The sequence below is a fragment of the Chiloscyllium plagiosum genome, unplaced genomic scaffold (genome assembly GCF_037043375.1).
Source record: "Chiloscyllium plagiosum isolate Xiang-an unplaced genomic scaffold, Cpla_swu_hap1 HiC_scaffold_20, whole genome shotgun sequence".
NCBI lineage: Eukaryota > Metazoa > Chordata > Chondrichthyes > Orectolobiformes > Hemiscylliidae > Chiloscyllium > Chiloscyllium plagiosum.
This window is the reverse complement of record NW_028270158.1, coordinates 27,340,983-27,356,155: the sequence shown is the minus strand read 5'-3', so window position 1 is coordinate 27,356,155 and position 15,173 is coordinate 27,340,983. Positions and strand designations below refer to the sequence as shown.

The window sequence follows — 15,173 nt, the reverse complement described above, 5'->3', positions numbered from 1 at the left end:
AGGATTATAGTATTGTTCTTCAGTTCTCTATGCATTCACTTAGGCAGTCAAAACCATAGATCTTTGGGTAAAATCTACAGGGATCAGCATTTTGAGTATACAATACTGTGAGGGATTCTGGGCCAGGTGGAGCGCTAGTAATTCATTGCAGTTACATTTGTCTACAGATTTTTCAATGAAATTGTACACTGGAACTTATTGTTCTTAAAGCAACTATTTTGATGCAGTTCCTCCCACTGAGGATCTGAAACCTATCTGTGCTTTGCAAGCAACTGAATTACATTAAAGGAAAATGCTGCAGATTCTAGAAATCTGAAATCAAACAGACAATGCTTGGAATAGTCATCTGTTAAGCCAGCATCTATGGAGAGTAACGGTCAATGACCTTTCCTCCGAACTGCGGAAAGAAAAACATGTTATGTAAATTGGAAGCAAGAATAGGACCATTCAGTCCTTGTGCCTTCTCCGCTTCCTTCCAAGATCATGACTGACGTGATTGTGACATGAAATCCATTTTCCTGCTTATTGATGATATCCTTGAACTCCCTTCTTAGTCAAGAATCTCTGCTTTAAAAACATTCAATGACTCTGCCTCCACTGCTCCCTCGTCAAGTGTTCAGTCGACTCAAGGAACTGAGAGGAAAATGTTCTCCTCCTCTCTGTCTTTAATTGGAGGCTCCTGATTATTAAACTGTGTCCTCTAGTCTAATTTCTCTCACAAGAGGAAATATCTTTTCAGCAACCACTCTAAAAATCTATTAAGATCTTAAACATTTAATTATTATCACATCTTATTCTTATAAACTCCAGTGGAAACAGAACATTTCATCATTAGATAACCCTTCTTCATCAAAATCAGTTGTGTGATCCAACTCTGAATGGCTTCTGATGCAATTATATCCTTCCTTAAATTCTCTTGAATAAAATGAAACTCTACACAGTAATCCAGATATGGTGTTGTCTTCATTTTGAACAACTGTAGCAAAAATGTCTCTACTTATATATTTAATCACCTTGCAATCACTTACAACATTCAGTTTGTCTTCCTATCCACTTTTACTACCTGCATACTAACAATTTATGATTCACGTACCAGGACTTCTCCATACTTCAATGTTCTGCAGTCTCTCTCATTTAAATAATATGCTACATTTTTATTCATCCTGCCAAAGTGGGCAAGTTCAAAGTTTTCCAAATCATACTCCAGACAAATTTTTCTCTGCTCACTTAACCTATTTAGATCAAAGTTCATACTCTTTATGCCCTTTTCACAGCTTACTTTCCTACCTATCTATGTCAAATCAAGCACAGAAAGCAAAATGAGAATGAGTGCAGAAAAGTGAGGTTAATAACCGTAGATAAAAGAGAGAGAAAGCGAAGAAAAGGTGTCATTTGCATATTTTAGAAAATATCAGCAATTATTCAGCTCTGATGGAAAGGAAGGGCAGACTTACAAAATAACTTTTTAGTGGGAAATGTTGTTTACATTGGAATAGACAAGTTTAATAGTTTTTTTTGCTGGTTTAGTCTATATTTGTTAAAGTACAGAAGATACTGCTAACAACAAAGTTTCTGGTGGAGTAAAGCAACTTTGGTCACAAATTCATGCTTTTAAATGGTGTCTTTCACTAACGCAGGAATTTCCAAAGAAAAATGAAGCTTGCATTTATGAAAAACATCTTAATGACCACAGATCAGCCCAAAACGTTTTACAGCCAATGCATTGCTGTTGTAATGTTGGAAAACAGCAGCTCTTTGGAACACAGCAAACGTCCAGAAATAGCAATATGGCAACAACCAGAGAGTCTGTTTTTGGAATGTTAATTTGAGGAATAAATCTTGGCCAGTACAATGGGCATAATCCCTGCTCTTTGAAATAGTACCATAGGATCATGTATCACTGCTGGAGAAAGCACATGGGATGTCAATATTTCAATATCCATCAGCGCAGCACTCCTTCAGAACTGCACAGTCAGTCTTGATTTGTCTTTTCACATCTTGATGTGAGATTTGAACCCATGGCTATCTGACTCAAACTGTCTGATTGCTATCAATTGAGTCATGGCTGATAGTTTTCAACCAATAAAGTCCCAAGTGCTACCCAGCTTGGAGCGATTTTATGTCAACTTCTATCCAAATAATGTATGTTAACTAGAGTGTTTAATGATGGCATGAAGGAATATTAAAACTGATCAAAACTCCACTGAGACCATATTATTTCATATAGAGTCATAGTCATAGAAAGTGTTTAAAATCTCATGTTATTTCATAAAACAGCTGTCAAAGTTTAAGGCTGAAAGCTAAATGGTTCCTTCAATAGCATCATCCAGACCTGTGATGTGTACCATCACAGTGAACAAAGGCAGCAGACATTTGGGAACACCTACAACTGCAAATTTCCCTCCAAGTTATCTTGACTTGCAATTGTATTGACATTCTTTCATTGTCATTGGAATAAAATCTGGAACTCAGTCCCTTATAACACAGTGGGGATATTAACATTTTATGGATACTATCATTTTCTTAAGGGCAGTTTTGATAGGCAATGAATACTGCTGTCCTGCTCAGCAAATATTACATGCCAGGAACAAATAACAAAATGTAATATTTAGCTGATACTTGTGGATCTTTGTTTCTTTCACTTTAAAAGGTCTATTGATGATAATTTTTTTTCCTTTTTCTTTTCAGCATCAGCTATCGCAAGCCCTGGACGATGTTGGCAACCACAAGTTAAAAGCGCAGACAGTAAGCACGTGTTTTTCAAATTGAAATGACTATCTGAATTCCCCCATGGGGGAAGTATCTGACACTGAATTGTGGAACTGAAGAGTTTGGGCTGGGGATTCCTAAATCAGCCTAAAAAAGAACTGGCTGTTCGTTTTGAGAGACATGGAGTAATTGACACCAATATTTGAAGAGATTGCATAGTGGCACGGTGGCTCAGTGGTTAATACTGCTGCCTCACCGCACCAGGAACTCTGGTTCGATTCCAGCCTTGGGCGACTGTCTGTGTAGAGTTTGCACATTGGTTAGGTGCATTAATCTGGGATAAATGTAGAGTAATAGGATAGGGGAATGGGTCTGAGTAGGTTTCTGTTCAGAGAGTTGGTGTGGACTTGTTGGGGCAAATTACCTGTTTCCACACTGGAGGGAGTCTATGAGGAAATATCATACTAGAATTGCAATCTCCACATTTCTTCATCTGGAGAATTATAAAATTGACTATTTTGATTCTATTTTCTCCTTTAATAAAGTGAAATAATTTTGCATCTGGATTTCCTTTCAGTCACAATTATACTTCAGCATTGTAAAACAAAAGCAATACAATTACTGCAAATAAAAAGGTATAGAAGTGTTTGTAATCAAATTTCCAAATGATCTAATTCACATTTTTAAAAAGCAGATTTTTTTAAAAAGAAAATTTCTTCTCCTAAAGACCTAGTCTCCTTGCTAAACTTCAATCTTGTGTTGGTTGGGTTTCAATACTTGTCAATTGGTTATCATTTATGTCTGAGCAGGAATTGTACATTTCAGCAGGAGATCACTTGTGAGTATTCCAACTTTTATATCTCTCTTCCCCTGAATTTGGAGAGACACTAGATGACAATCAAGATCAGTAATTCTGGATGAAATTCCCTACCCTATTTCACAAATTCTGTGATCAATATTGTGCCCTACTGCAACCCAGGTTAGTCATATGAAAGCTCAGTAGATGTTAAGTCTAGAAATACTGTGGCCTGTAGATCCGTACTTGGATTTCTGCCTCTGCTGTAACACTGAAATACTTTGAAGCAAACTCTCTAGTTGCATTCTCTGTTAGTGAATGTAGCAAAGTATTCCATCTCACATTTATCAACGACTGTGCAGCCTTTGCTTGTATATGTGGATTTCAAAAAGGAATTTGATGAAATGCCACATAACTATTTTTTAGCAAAGGTGAATTCCATGGCATAAAAGGCACAGTGACAGAATAGATTCCAAGTTACAAGAATTGGGTATCAGCAGTAAATGAGGAGAATCACCATTTCAGGCTTAAGCCCTTCATCAGGAATGAGGCTCGTGGACCGGGGGCTGAGAGATTAATGTGAGGCTGGGGGAAGATAGCTGAGAATGCAATAGGTAGATAAAGGTGGGGGAGAAAGTGATAGGTCAGAGAGGAGGGTGGAGCAGATAGATGGGAAAGACAATGGACAGGTAAAAAGGGCGGTGCTGAGTTGGAGGCTTGGGACTGGGATAAGATGGGAGGAGGGGAAATGAGGACACTGGTGAAATCCACATTGATTCCATGTGGTTGCAAATTCCTCTAGCAGTTCATTCCATGTACAAATCACCCTCTGTGTGAAATAGTTGTCCCTTAGGTCCTTTTTAAAATTGTTCCTCTCATCTTAAAAATATGCCCCCCAGTTTTGAACTCCCCTATCCTGAGGAAAGACCTTGGTTATTCATCTTATCTATGCCCCTCATGATTTTATAAACGTATATCAGGTCACCCTAAACTTCTCATACTCCAGTTGCAACCACATGGGATCGAGATCTGTTTATAATCATCACTTATTTATAAAATCAATTTTAGTATCATCTGCAAAGTTACTATCCAGGCCTCCTAGATTCTCCTCCAAATCATTTATATAAATGACAAACAACAGTGGATCCAGCACGATTCCTGGTGAACACCGCTGGTCACAGGCCTCCAGCCTGAAAACAACCCTCCACTATGACCCTCTGTCTCCTACCGTCAAACCGCTTTTTTATCCAATTGACAAGCTCTCCCTGAATCCCATGTGATCTAACTATACTAGTCAGTCTACCATACAGAACTTTGTCAAAGGCTTTACTAAAGTCCATGTAGACAATGTCTATTGCTCTACCCTCATCAATTCTTTTGGTTGCATCCTCAAAAAACTCAATAAAGTTTCTAAGACATAATTTCCCATGCACATAGCCATGCTGACGATCCCTAATCAGTCCTTGCCTCTCCATATGCATGCTAATCCTATCTCTCAGACTCTTCCTCCAACAACATACCCACCACTGATGTATAGTTCCCATGCTTCCCCTTATAGCCTTTCTCTATTATCAGTGTCTTGAATTGAGATTAAGGAGCGCAACTTAAAAATGTGCAGCTGACACTGAATTTGGGTAAGATTGTAAACTTTGAGGAGAATATTGGTGGACAGACGTAAGTTGATGGAATATCTGGATGTATGACAGATGAAATTTTGTGCAGCGAAGCCTGAAGAAATACATTTGAGTAGGAGGAATGAAGACAGGCAATAAAGTCTGAAGTATACAATTCTAAATAGGGTGTGGGAGTAGAGAAACTTGGGATTTTATGTGCACAATTCATTAATGGTGGTAGGGTACATTGACAAAGTGGTTAATAAGGCTGATGGCATCTTAGGCTTTTTGAGTAAAAGCATAGACTGCAAAAGTAAGGATGTTATGGTTAAGCTTTATAAAACACTGGTTCAGCCTCAACTCCGAGTATCGGTCTTAGGCAGGATGTGTGAAGGCTTTGGTCAGGTGACAAAAAATGTTTAATGATAATAGCTGTGGGGCTGAGAAGCTTGAACTACAAGACATTATACTTCTTTGAGAAGAGTGGGTTGAGAGGAGATTTCATACATATGTTAAAAGTCATGATGGTCTGGACAGAATAGATGGGGAGAAACTATTTCTGTTGATGGAGATGGGTTGGGAACCAGAGCACATTAATTTAAGACAATTGTTAAAAGAGTAACAATATCATGAGGAAAATTTATTTAGGCATTGAATAATTAAGATCTGAAATACCCTTTTGGGGGAATATGGATGAGATAAATTGAATTATAATTTTTGAAAGATGTTTGAATAATTGAAGAAAAAATGTCTGCAGGATTCCTGGAGAAAAAGCTCGCAAGCAGGGTTAGCTGAATAGCTGTTACAGAGATCTGGAGGAACTCCACAGACGACAAAATATAGGAGCAGAATTAGGCCATTCGGCCCATTGAGTCTGCTGCAATGTTTGATCATTGCTGCTATGTTTCTCAACCCCAGTCATCTGCCTTCTTCTCATAATCCGCAATACTCATCCAAGTCAAAAACCTATCTTTCTCTGTCTTAAAGACACTCAATGACTTGGGCCTCCACAATCTTCTGCAACAACAAGTTCTGTAGATTCACCAACTTCTGGCTGAAGAAATTCCTCCACATCTCAGTTTTAAAGGATCATCCCTTCTCTCAGTAGCTGTACGCTCTGGTCTGAGTCTATAATTGGTCTCCTGTGCTGTAACATGATGTGATTGGCCACAGTGCCCTTGTCTGGCACTTCTCCTTTGCTGAATGGTGCAACTTGCTTTACTTAACCTTTGGGTCTACTCTTAACTGTCCAATCATAGAAACAACATCTCTGGAAAAGAAACTGTTTCTACACCTCTTATGATGATTGTTTGAATCTCCTATTGATTTACTCTTTGCTGCCTACTCTTATTTATATTTTACCTCTTGGCAACATTGCTCTCAGGTATGCAATCATCTTCCATATGCATTCTGTTTATATTTAGGACTCTTTTCTTGGTTCTTTCAGTGTCCATGGTGCTGCCAAACTATTAAAACAATACTTAGTCTTTTATTTGGTGTAATCTGAGATTGATTCCATTCCCTTTCCTAGTCACTGCCTGAGACAGAGCAAGACTGTTGTTATTTCATTAACTATTCAAGCCAAGTATGGGTTTTTGAATGGATCTCTTCAGAGTTCTGTAGATATCATAACTTCAGTCATCCTGCAATTGGTAATTGCCTTCCTGAACTCCCTGTACCCTTTCTTCTCAATGTTTCTGTCTTCTTCTTAAAGGTAACCTCAATCTAAACTTTTGTTCACTCTTCATACTATTGCCTTTGACATGACAGTGTCTTTGACTTTGACAGTGCCTATTTTGTATGTGTTACAAATCAACTTGAGGTGTTTTTCTGTTAAAAGTGCTGTTTTTTTATGGCTCAGCCATTCAATAAATATGATTAACTAGCTGAAATGTTTCAGCACTTCTGAATTAAAGTAACTGAATAATTTGCAGCCAATTGTTCTTGATTGCTTTTTGTGATTTCTGTTCAAAAAGTCGAAGATTGTGAGATCATGTCTATTTTAGGAATTTTTAATACTTCATTTTTTAAAAAAATCCACTGGGATTCTGTTGGTACATTAATGAAGTTACATCGGTAAACAAAGCTCTGATTACAGGACACTTCAAATAGAAATTAAATTTTCAATCAAGGATGCAAACCCATGGTACACCAGGCTGAAGAAGTCAGATTTTAATTCATTTGTGATTTGCAGCAGCATGTCTGTGAAAGAAATCTATTTCATCCTAATTTTGACCAGATTTGAAAGCTGGTCTCTGGAGGGTGCAAGATACTTGTTGAAGCTGCTACTTTAGCCAAATACAATAATAAGTTAAATATAAAGTAACTGTCTGGCATGATTTAAGTGAGTGGCTGTAGCAAATGTCTGAAATAACTGGGCAGGTTGATTGTTTAGTAAGTTAGTTTTCAGCAAATAATAGATGAAATGCTTTGCGTTTCAAATTACAATAGAATGATATGGTTGAGATGTGACCAAGCTGTAAACTGAGATCGTCTAGACTTTAGCAAATGAAAATCAGATTCTGTTTTAATGCTATTGAATGTTCAATTTAAATTTCCCATCTGTAATATTCAGTACTTGTAGGATGTGCTGTGGCAAAGAGACTTGGCATTGGCTAATGATTAAAAATTGCAAACAAATTTGGGATACCTGAAAATCTAATGAAAACAAAGGAAGTGTACAGCAGCCTGTTAGCATCTGACAGAGCAAAGATGAGTTATGATTTTGGCTACAGACCTTCATTAGATCAAGGACATCACTTAAAATATTAATTTGTCTTTTCCCCTTCAGATGCTGCACAGATATGTTGTTTTTAACTGTTACTTGGCTGTTGGGTTTTGATATCAGATGTATGCCATAATGGTGGACTGTGAAAGATATTGACCTGTGGCAGTTGATAGATGTGTAGAATGAAGTGAGTGGTGTCAATCAGGCCTGTAGGGTATGATCCATCTTAATAAATATGTGGTTTTATGCCTGACAAGTACACAAGCATGGTTTAAAAAATGTCCAATGAACAAATAAATTAAACTTTTTCAATTGCAGTTTTTGTTGTGATGCCAATATTTTGGTCCCCCTTTCCCTTCTACATCAAGTAATGTAAGGTCCACTATCAGCTATAACGATTCCTGTATATGCGTAGACTGCAGAAACTTAGCTTTAACAAACCTTTGCATTTTCAGCCATGGATTTCATTTGGACAAGATTTGGCCATAAACTTTGGCTTGTAACGATAAGGAGAAGGCTGGTGGAAGTCCTTCGGATCCCACATGTTGCAAATTATTATTAGTGAGTGAATGGCCAGACTATTTAGGTTCTTGTTACTATTCATGATCCCTTGTAAATCTCATTTGACTGAAATGGTTACTTGGCCTCTAGATGAAGTACTGATCCAAAAGAACTTGGGAACACTTTTCACTGCCATTTCTCAGAAAAGAACTGCCAGATGTGATGCTGCTATGTGTTTTGACTAGTTCCAGTATAATATCATCTGTTACCTGAGACAAAGCCTATTTGTTCAATCAGGTTTTGGAGAACAGTCACTAAACTTTGCTGTATCAGACAAAGGACTTGCATAATAGTGAGGGGGGTGCAGAAATATTTGGGTGAACAGGACTTGGAGGAAGGGAAAAGGATGTAATCAGGAAAATTCTCAAGCATCATCGTTGAGTTCTGAGCAGAGTATAGAGCATAAAGCTATGATTATTTGTCCATTATATAGCTGAATGTGTGAGTCAAGATTACCCAATTTACTTAGGTAAAACTGCTCCGTGTATCGCTGTATTTTATTACGGTGAATCATTACATCATTTGAATATGCTTGTTTTGAATGTGTGGGAAGGAGACTTTTAAAGAGAATCTAACATAATTACTTTCTTCCCTCAAGTTTTATTGGACAGATGGATTAAGTTTTGTGAAAATATTTGAAGGAAAGTGCTGGCGACTGCATAGATAAATATACTGGGTTCAGAGAGGCTTGACAGAGGGAACATTTCAAGATCAGTTTTTTTTTCTTGATTGAACTAAACTGTACTTTAACAGTGGCTGTAACTCAGCTGGAATAACGACCTGTCGACTGTGATCAAATCCAGTGTAGTCTGCTATAGCAAAGCCACTCAAATGCATAGCCAAAATGGTGTCAGACATTATAATGTCACGGGCATACACACTTAAACATCTCATTCTAATCACCAAGTTGTGTGGCAATCTGCAATAGATAGCATTACTTCGAGTGCCTAAGCATCTTCATAAGTATCAACGTGATAGGCTTTTTACTTCTCTTTGATCTGGCAATCAGGAAGAAAGGTGGTGCTTCATATTATGCACAGGACATTTAGCACAGGAAATTAATCTACAGGAAAACAACACACACAGACCAGATACTCAACTACAGGAGCAATCATCCAAATGCCCACAAATGGAGCTACATCAGGACATTATTTAAATGGGCCGCAACACACTGCAGCATCCAGGATCTACGAGCAGCAGCTGAAAAATACCAATACAGCGTATTCAAGAACAATGGGTACCCGATAAACACAGTCTGCCGTTTCATAAGCAACAAACCCAACAAGAAGGTACAACATGCCCAGAGACTCTAGCCACACTATCATACATCAAAGCTGACTACCAGACTACTCCGACCTCTTGGCATCATGTTAGCCCACAAACCTACCAAAACACTGAAACAGCTACTGATGAACCTAAAGGAGTCAGTACCAACAACAAGCAAATCGAATGTCAATACAAAATATCCTGCAAGGACTGCAACAAACATTCCACTGGATAGATAGGCAGAAAACTAGCAATCAGGATACATGAGCACCAACTAGCCACCAAAAGACATGACCAGCTGTCATAAGTATCTTTACACATAGACGAAGAAGGACACCACTTTGACTGGGACAACACATCCAGGCTAAACAGAGACACGCATGGAGATTCCTAGAGGTCTGGCATTCAAACCAGAACACCATCAATAAACTCAGCGATTTGGACCCACTTACGAACCTCTGAGAAAAAGAACCGGAAATGATATCACCCACCTTAACAGACCAAGACGCAAAGGTGGCACGGCGTTCAGTGGTTAACACTGCTGCCTCACAGCACCAGTGTCCCATGTTCGATTCCAGCCTCAGGTGACTGTGTGGAGTTTGCACATTCTTTCCATGTCTGAGTGGGTTTCCTCCAAGTGCTCCGGTTTCTTCCCACAGTCCAAAGATGTGCAGGTCAGGTGAATTGGCATGCTAAATTGCCCGTAGTGTTAGGTGCATTAGTCAGGGGTAAATGTAGGGGAATGGGTCTGGGTGGGTTGCTCTTCGGAGGGTCGGTGTGGACTTGTTGTGCCGAAAGGCCTGTTTCCATACTGTAGAAAATCTAATCTAATCTAATCTAATCTAATCTAATCTAATCTAATCTAATCTAAATAGAAAGCGGGACAGAACACCAGTGCTTCAACGGAGGCTCACTGATGATGTGACCTCGGATAGTGACAAAACGTCTGAGAACAAACGTACTAGTTCAGCAAGCAAATTTGCAACTTAGTTTAACACAACTCTCAATATGTGCGACCAATCTGGCATTTGATGTGGTTTTAATGTTGGGCAGATGTACATTTAATTATAAATACAGAGTAGTCATACATTGAAGTAAAAGGATAAAAACAGACGTTGCTGGAAAAACTCAGCAGGTTTGGTAGCATTTGTGGAGCAAAATCAGAGTTAAAGTTTCGGGTCCAGTGTCCCTTCTTCAGAACAGTTCTGAGAGGGAGACCAGACTTCAAAAATAAAGAGTCTCCCATTAAACCAAAGATGAGAAGAACTTTATTCTAAGGTTGCTTCCCTTTCAAATTCTCTTCCACAGAGAGCAGTGGAGGCTACAGTTACTGAATATATACAAAAGTGAGTTACACAGATTTATGACCATCAGGGAATTGAGTGTTATGGAACCAGACAGGAAACTGGGGACCCAGGTCAGTATCAGATCAGTCATTACCTTATTGAATTGTGAGATGGGCTTGATGGATTAAAAAGTTTACTGCTGTTCTTGTTTCTTATGATCTCATGATCGTGAGCTGTCTTCGTGAATAACTTGTCGCAATTCACTGGGGTATCATGGTGGAAATCAGCCTTGCTACTCCCAGAGACATTGCAGAAGTTAAAGAATTTAAAATAAGTCCACAAAATTCCCCAGTTTACCTGATTTTCAGACTCAGGCTGATAGAAGGCATGGATCATATTTCTATGCTTAGCAGGAATGACTATGTATTACATGTGACTAGACTATAGCGACCGGTAAAGTGTTACCAGCCATCAGCAAATAATACTACAGATCTATTTATAATCTCTCTGTTTGAACACATGCTTACATGCACAAAAGCTCTCATAATCACACTCTCGTCTTTCTCCAGATGCTGTCACTGGTTTGCAAGTGACACAAGGTGGCTGGATCACTTATTAAAGGTCTCAGACTTATCAAACTGTTGACTGAAAGATAAACTGATTTCCTTCAGATTTAAAGTGGATTTTGATTGCAGTGAACAGGTCCTCAGCTGGTGGAGATCAAGTCACTTCTCTCTGTATTTTGTTCTGAGTCCCAACATGGTCATCTTATCTGAGAACCAATCACACGGTTGTTGGCAGGCAAAAGGCTATTGTCATCAATAACTGGTCAACCAACTTCTTGTTGCCACCCAGAGATGCATCTGTACACAGCTCCCCAATTTAACTGGAATCCAAGCTTCAGTTACTGTTTCGTCAAACGGTATGATTATCATCAATAAGAAATAATCTAATCACCACTCCATGACATTCAATGGCACTACCATCACTGAATCTCCCAGTATCAACATCCTTGGGATTACCATTGACCAAAAACTCAACTAGATCTGCCATATAAACACAGTTGCTACAAAAGCAGGTCAGAGGCTAGGAATACTGTGACAAGTAACTCACCTGAACCCCAAAAGCCTGTCTGTCATCTACAAGGCACAAGTCAGAAGTGTGTAGGAATATTCCCCACTTGCCCAGATGGGCACAGCTTCAACTACGCACAAGAAACTTGACACCATCCAGGACAATGCAGCCCGTTTGATTGGCATCAGATCCATAAACATTCACTCCTTCTATCACCGATGTTCAGCAGCAGCAATGTGTACTACCTACAGGGTGCACTACAGAAATTAACTAAAGATCCTTAGACAGCAAGTTCTAAACTCATGACCACTTCCATCTAGAAAGACAAGGACAGCAGATACATGGGAATATTACCACTTGTAAGTTCCTCTCCAAGCCACTCACCATCCTGGCTTGGAAATATATCACCGTTCCTTCACTATCCATGGTCAAAATCCTGGAATTCCCTCCCTAAAGGCCTTGTAGATCAATCCATAGCAAGTGGACTGCAGCAGTTCAGAAAGGCAGCTCACCACCACTTTATCAAAGGCAACTAATGATGGGCAATAAAGAACAAAGAAAGAAACATTTACAGCCTAGGAACATGCCCTTTGGCCCTCCAAACCTGTGCTGATCCAAATCCACTGTCTAAACCTATCATCCAATTCCTAAGGATCTGTATCCCTCTGCGCCCTACCTACTCTTGCATCTTTCCAGATGCACCTTAAATGAATCTACTGTGCCTGCGTCTACTATCTCTGCTGGCCATGCATTCCAGGCACCTACCACCCTCTGTGTAAAGTACTTTGTGCGTGTATCCCCCTTAAACATTTCTCCTCTTACCTTGAACGTGTGACCTCTCATTACTGAATCCCTCACCCTGGGAAAAAGCTTATCTCTAACCACCCTGTCTGTACCCTTCATGATTTTGTAGACCTCAATCAGGTCCCCCCTCAATGTCCTTTTTTCTAATGAAAACAATCCTAATCTACTTAACCTCTCTTCATAGCTAGCACCTTCCATATGAGGCAACATCCTTGTAAACCTTTTCTGCACCCTCTCCAAAGCATCCACAGCCATTTGGTAATGTGGCGACCAGAGCTGAACACAGAACTCTAAATGCGGTCGTACCAAAGCCTTGTAAAATTTTAACATGACTTGCCAACTCTTATACTCAATACCCCGTCCGATGAATGCAAGCATACCACGTGCCTTCTTGACCACTGTATCCACCTGTGCAGCCACAGGGTACAATGGACCTGAACTCCCAGATCTCTCTGCTCATCAACTTTTCCCAAGGATCTTCTGTTTACAGTATAGTTTGCTCTAGAAGTCGACTTCCCAAAATGCATTACCTCACATTTGCCTGGATTGAACTCCATCTGCCACGTCTCTGCCCAACTCTCCAGTCTATCTGTATTCTCCTGTATTCTTTGACAGTCCCCAATGCTTTCTGCTACTCCACCAATATTCGTGTTATCTGCAACCTTACTGATCAGACCAACCATGCCCTATTCAGGTCATTTATATATCACAAATAACAGTGGCCCCAGCACTGATCCCTGTGGAACACCACTGGTCACCTTTCTCCATTTCGAGAAACTGCCTTCAACTACTACTCTCTGTCTCCTGTTGCTCAACCGGTTCTTTAACCACCTAGCCAGAACACCCTGCACCCTCCAAGGCCCATTCTGTTGTTAGCTGCCTGGACCTTATGTATGCTTCCTTTTTTCTCTTGGCTAGTCGCATGATTTCTCCTGTCATCCACGGTTCACTAATCTTGTGTTTCCTATCCCTTGTTTTTCAAAGGGACATACCTATCCTGCACTATCTTCAACCTATGTTTGAAAGCCTCCCACATATCAAATGTGGGCTTCACTTCAAATTTCCCAGCTCCTGCCAAATTTTGATATAATTGACCTTGGCCCAATTTAGTACTCTTCCCTTAGGACCACTCTCATCTTTGTCTATGAGTATTCTAAAACTCACAGAATTGTGGTCATTACTCCTAAAGAAATCCCCCACTGCAACTTCTATCACGTGGCCTGGTTCATTCCCCAACACCAGGTCCAATATGGCCCCATCCCTTGTTGGACTATTGACATAATGCTTGAGAAAGCTTTCCTGGATGCTCCCTACACATTCTGCCCCATCCAGATCTCTGACACTAAGTGTATCCCAGTCAATGTTGGCAAATTTGAAATCTCCCATCACCACCACCCTGTTGCCTTTACATAATATGTTTACCTATTGTTCTTCTACTTCATGCTCACTTTTGGGAGGCCTGTAGTACAGCCCCCAACCATGTAACTGTACCCTTCTTATTTATACCCATAATGTCTCACTATTCAAGCTTTCTATAATGTCCTCCTTTAGCACAGCTGTGATATTATCCCTGACTAGCAATGCAACTCCTTCCCCCCCCACACCCCCCACCCCACCCCCATCCCCACCTTTTACTTCCCTCCCTGTCCTGTCTGAAGCATCTATATCCTGGAACATTTAGTTGACAATTATACCCTTCCTTCAACCAAGTCTCTGTGATCGCAATAATGCCATACTTCCATGCACGAATCCAAGCCCTAAGTTTGTCTGCCTTACCCACTATACCACTTGCATTAAAGTATAAGCACTTCAGACCACCAGTTCCTTTGCATTCATCTGCTCTCTGCCTCTCTTCCTCTTGGTAATGCTAACTTCATGATCCTTGAAGTCTCTAATTTCCACCTCATTGTCTACTAGTCTTCTCTTCTGGTTCCCAGCCCGCTGCTGCATTTGTTTAAACCCTCCCAAAAGCAGTAGCAAAAACTCCCCCAATTAATTCCAGTCTGGTTCAGGTGAAGATCATCCAATTTGTAATAGTCCCACCTTCCCCAGAACCAGTCCCAATGTCCCACAAAGCTGAACCCCTCCCTCCTACACCATCCCTCAAGCCATGTGTCCATCCTGCTTATTCTTTCTTTTCTACCCTGGCTAGAATGTGGCACTGGTAGTAATCCTGAGATCACTATCTTTGAGGTCCTCCTCTTTAACTTCTCTCCTAGGTCCCTGAATTCTGCTTTCAGGACCTCATCTCATTTTTTTTTAACTTATATCATTGGTGCCTATATGCACCACACCAACTGGCTGTTCACCTTCCCCTTTCAGAATGCTCTGCAGCT

The 15,173-nt window shown here is 40.0% G+C and overlaps 1 protein-coding gene across 2 annotated transcripts in view; it reads left to right on the top strand.

Moving 5' to 3' along the window:
• Positions 1-15,173, top strand: part of mrm2 (mitochondrial rRNA methyltransferase 2) — a 940,693-nt gene that overhangs the window by 319,760 nt on the left and 605,760 nt on the right. For both annotated transcript variants that reach the window (XM_087997732.1, XM_043711819.2), the window contains one exon: positions 2,689-2,745. In XM_087997732.1, the coding sequence (XP_087853858.1) occupies positions 2,689-2,745 (57 nt within the window). The remainder of the gene's footprint in view (positions 1-2,688; positions 2,746-15,173) is intronic.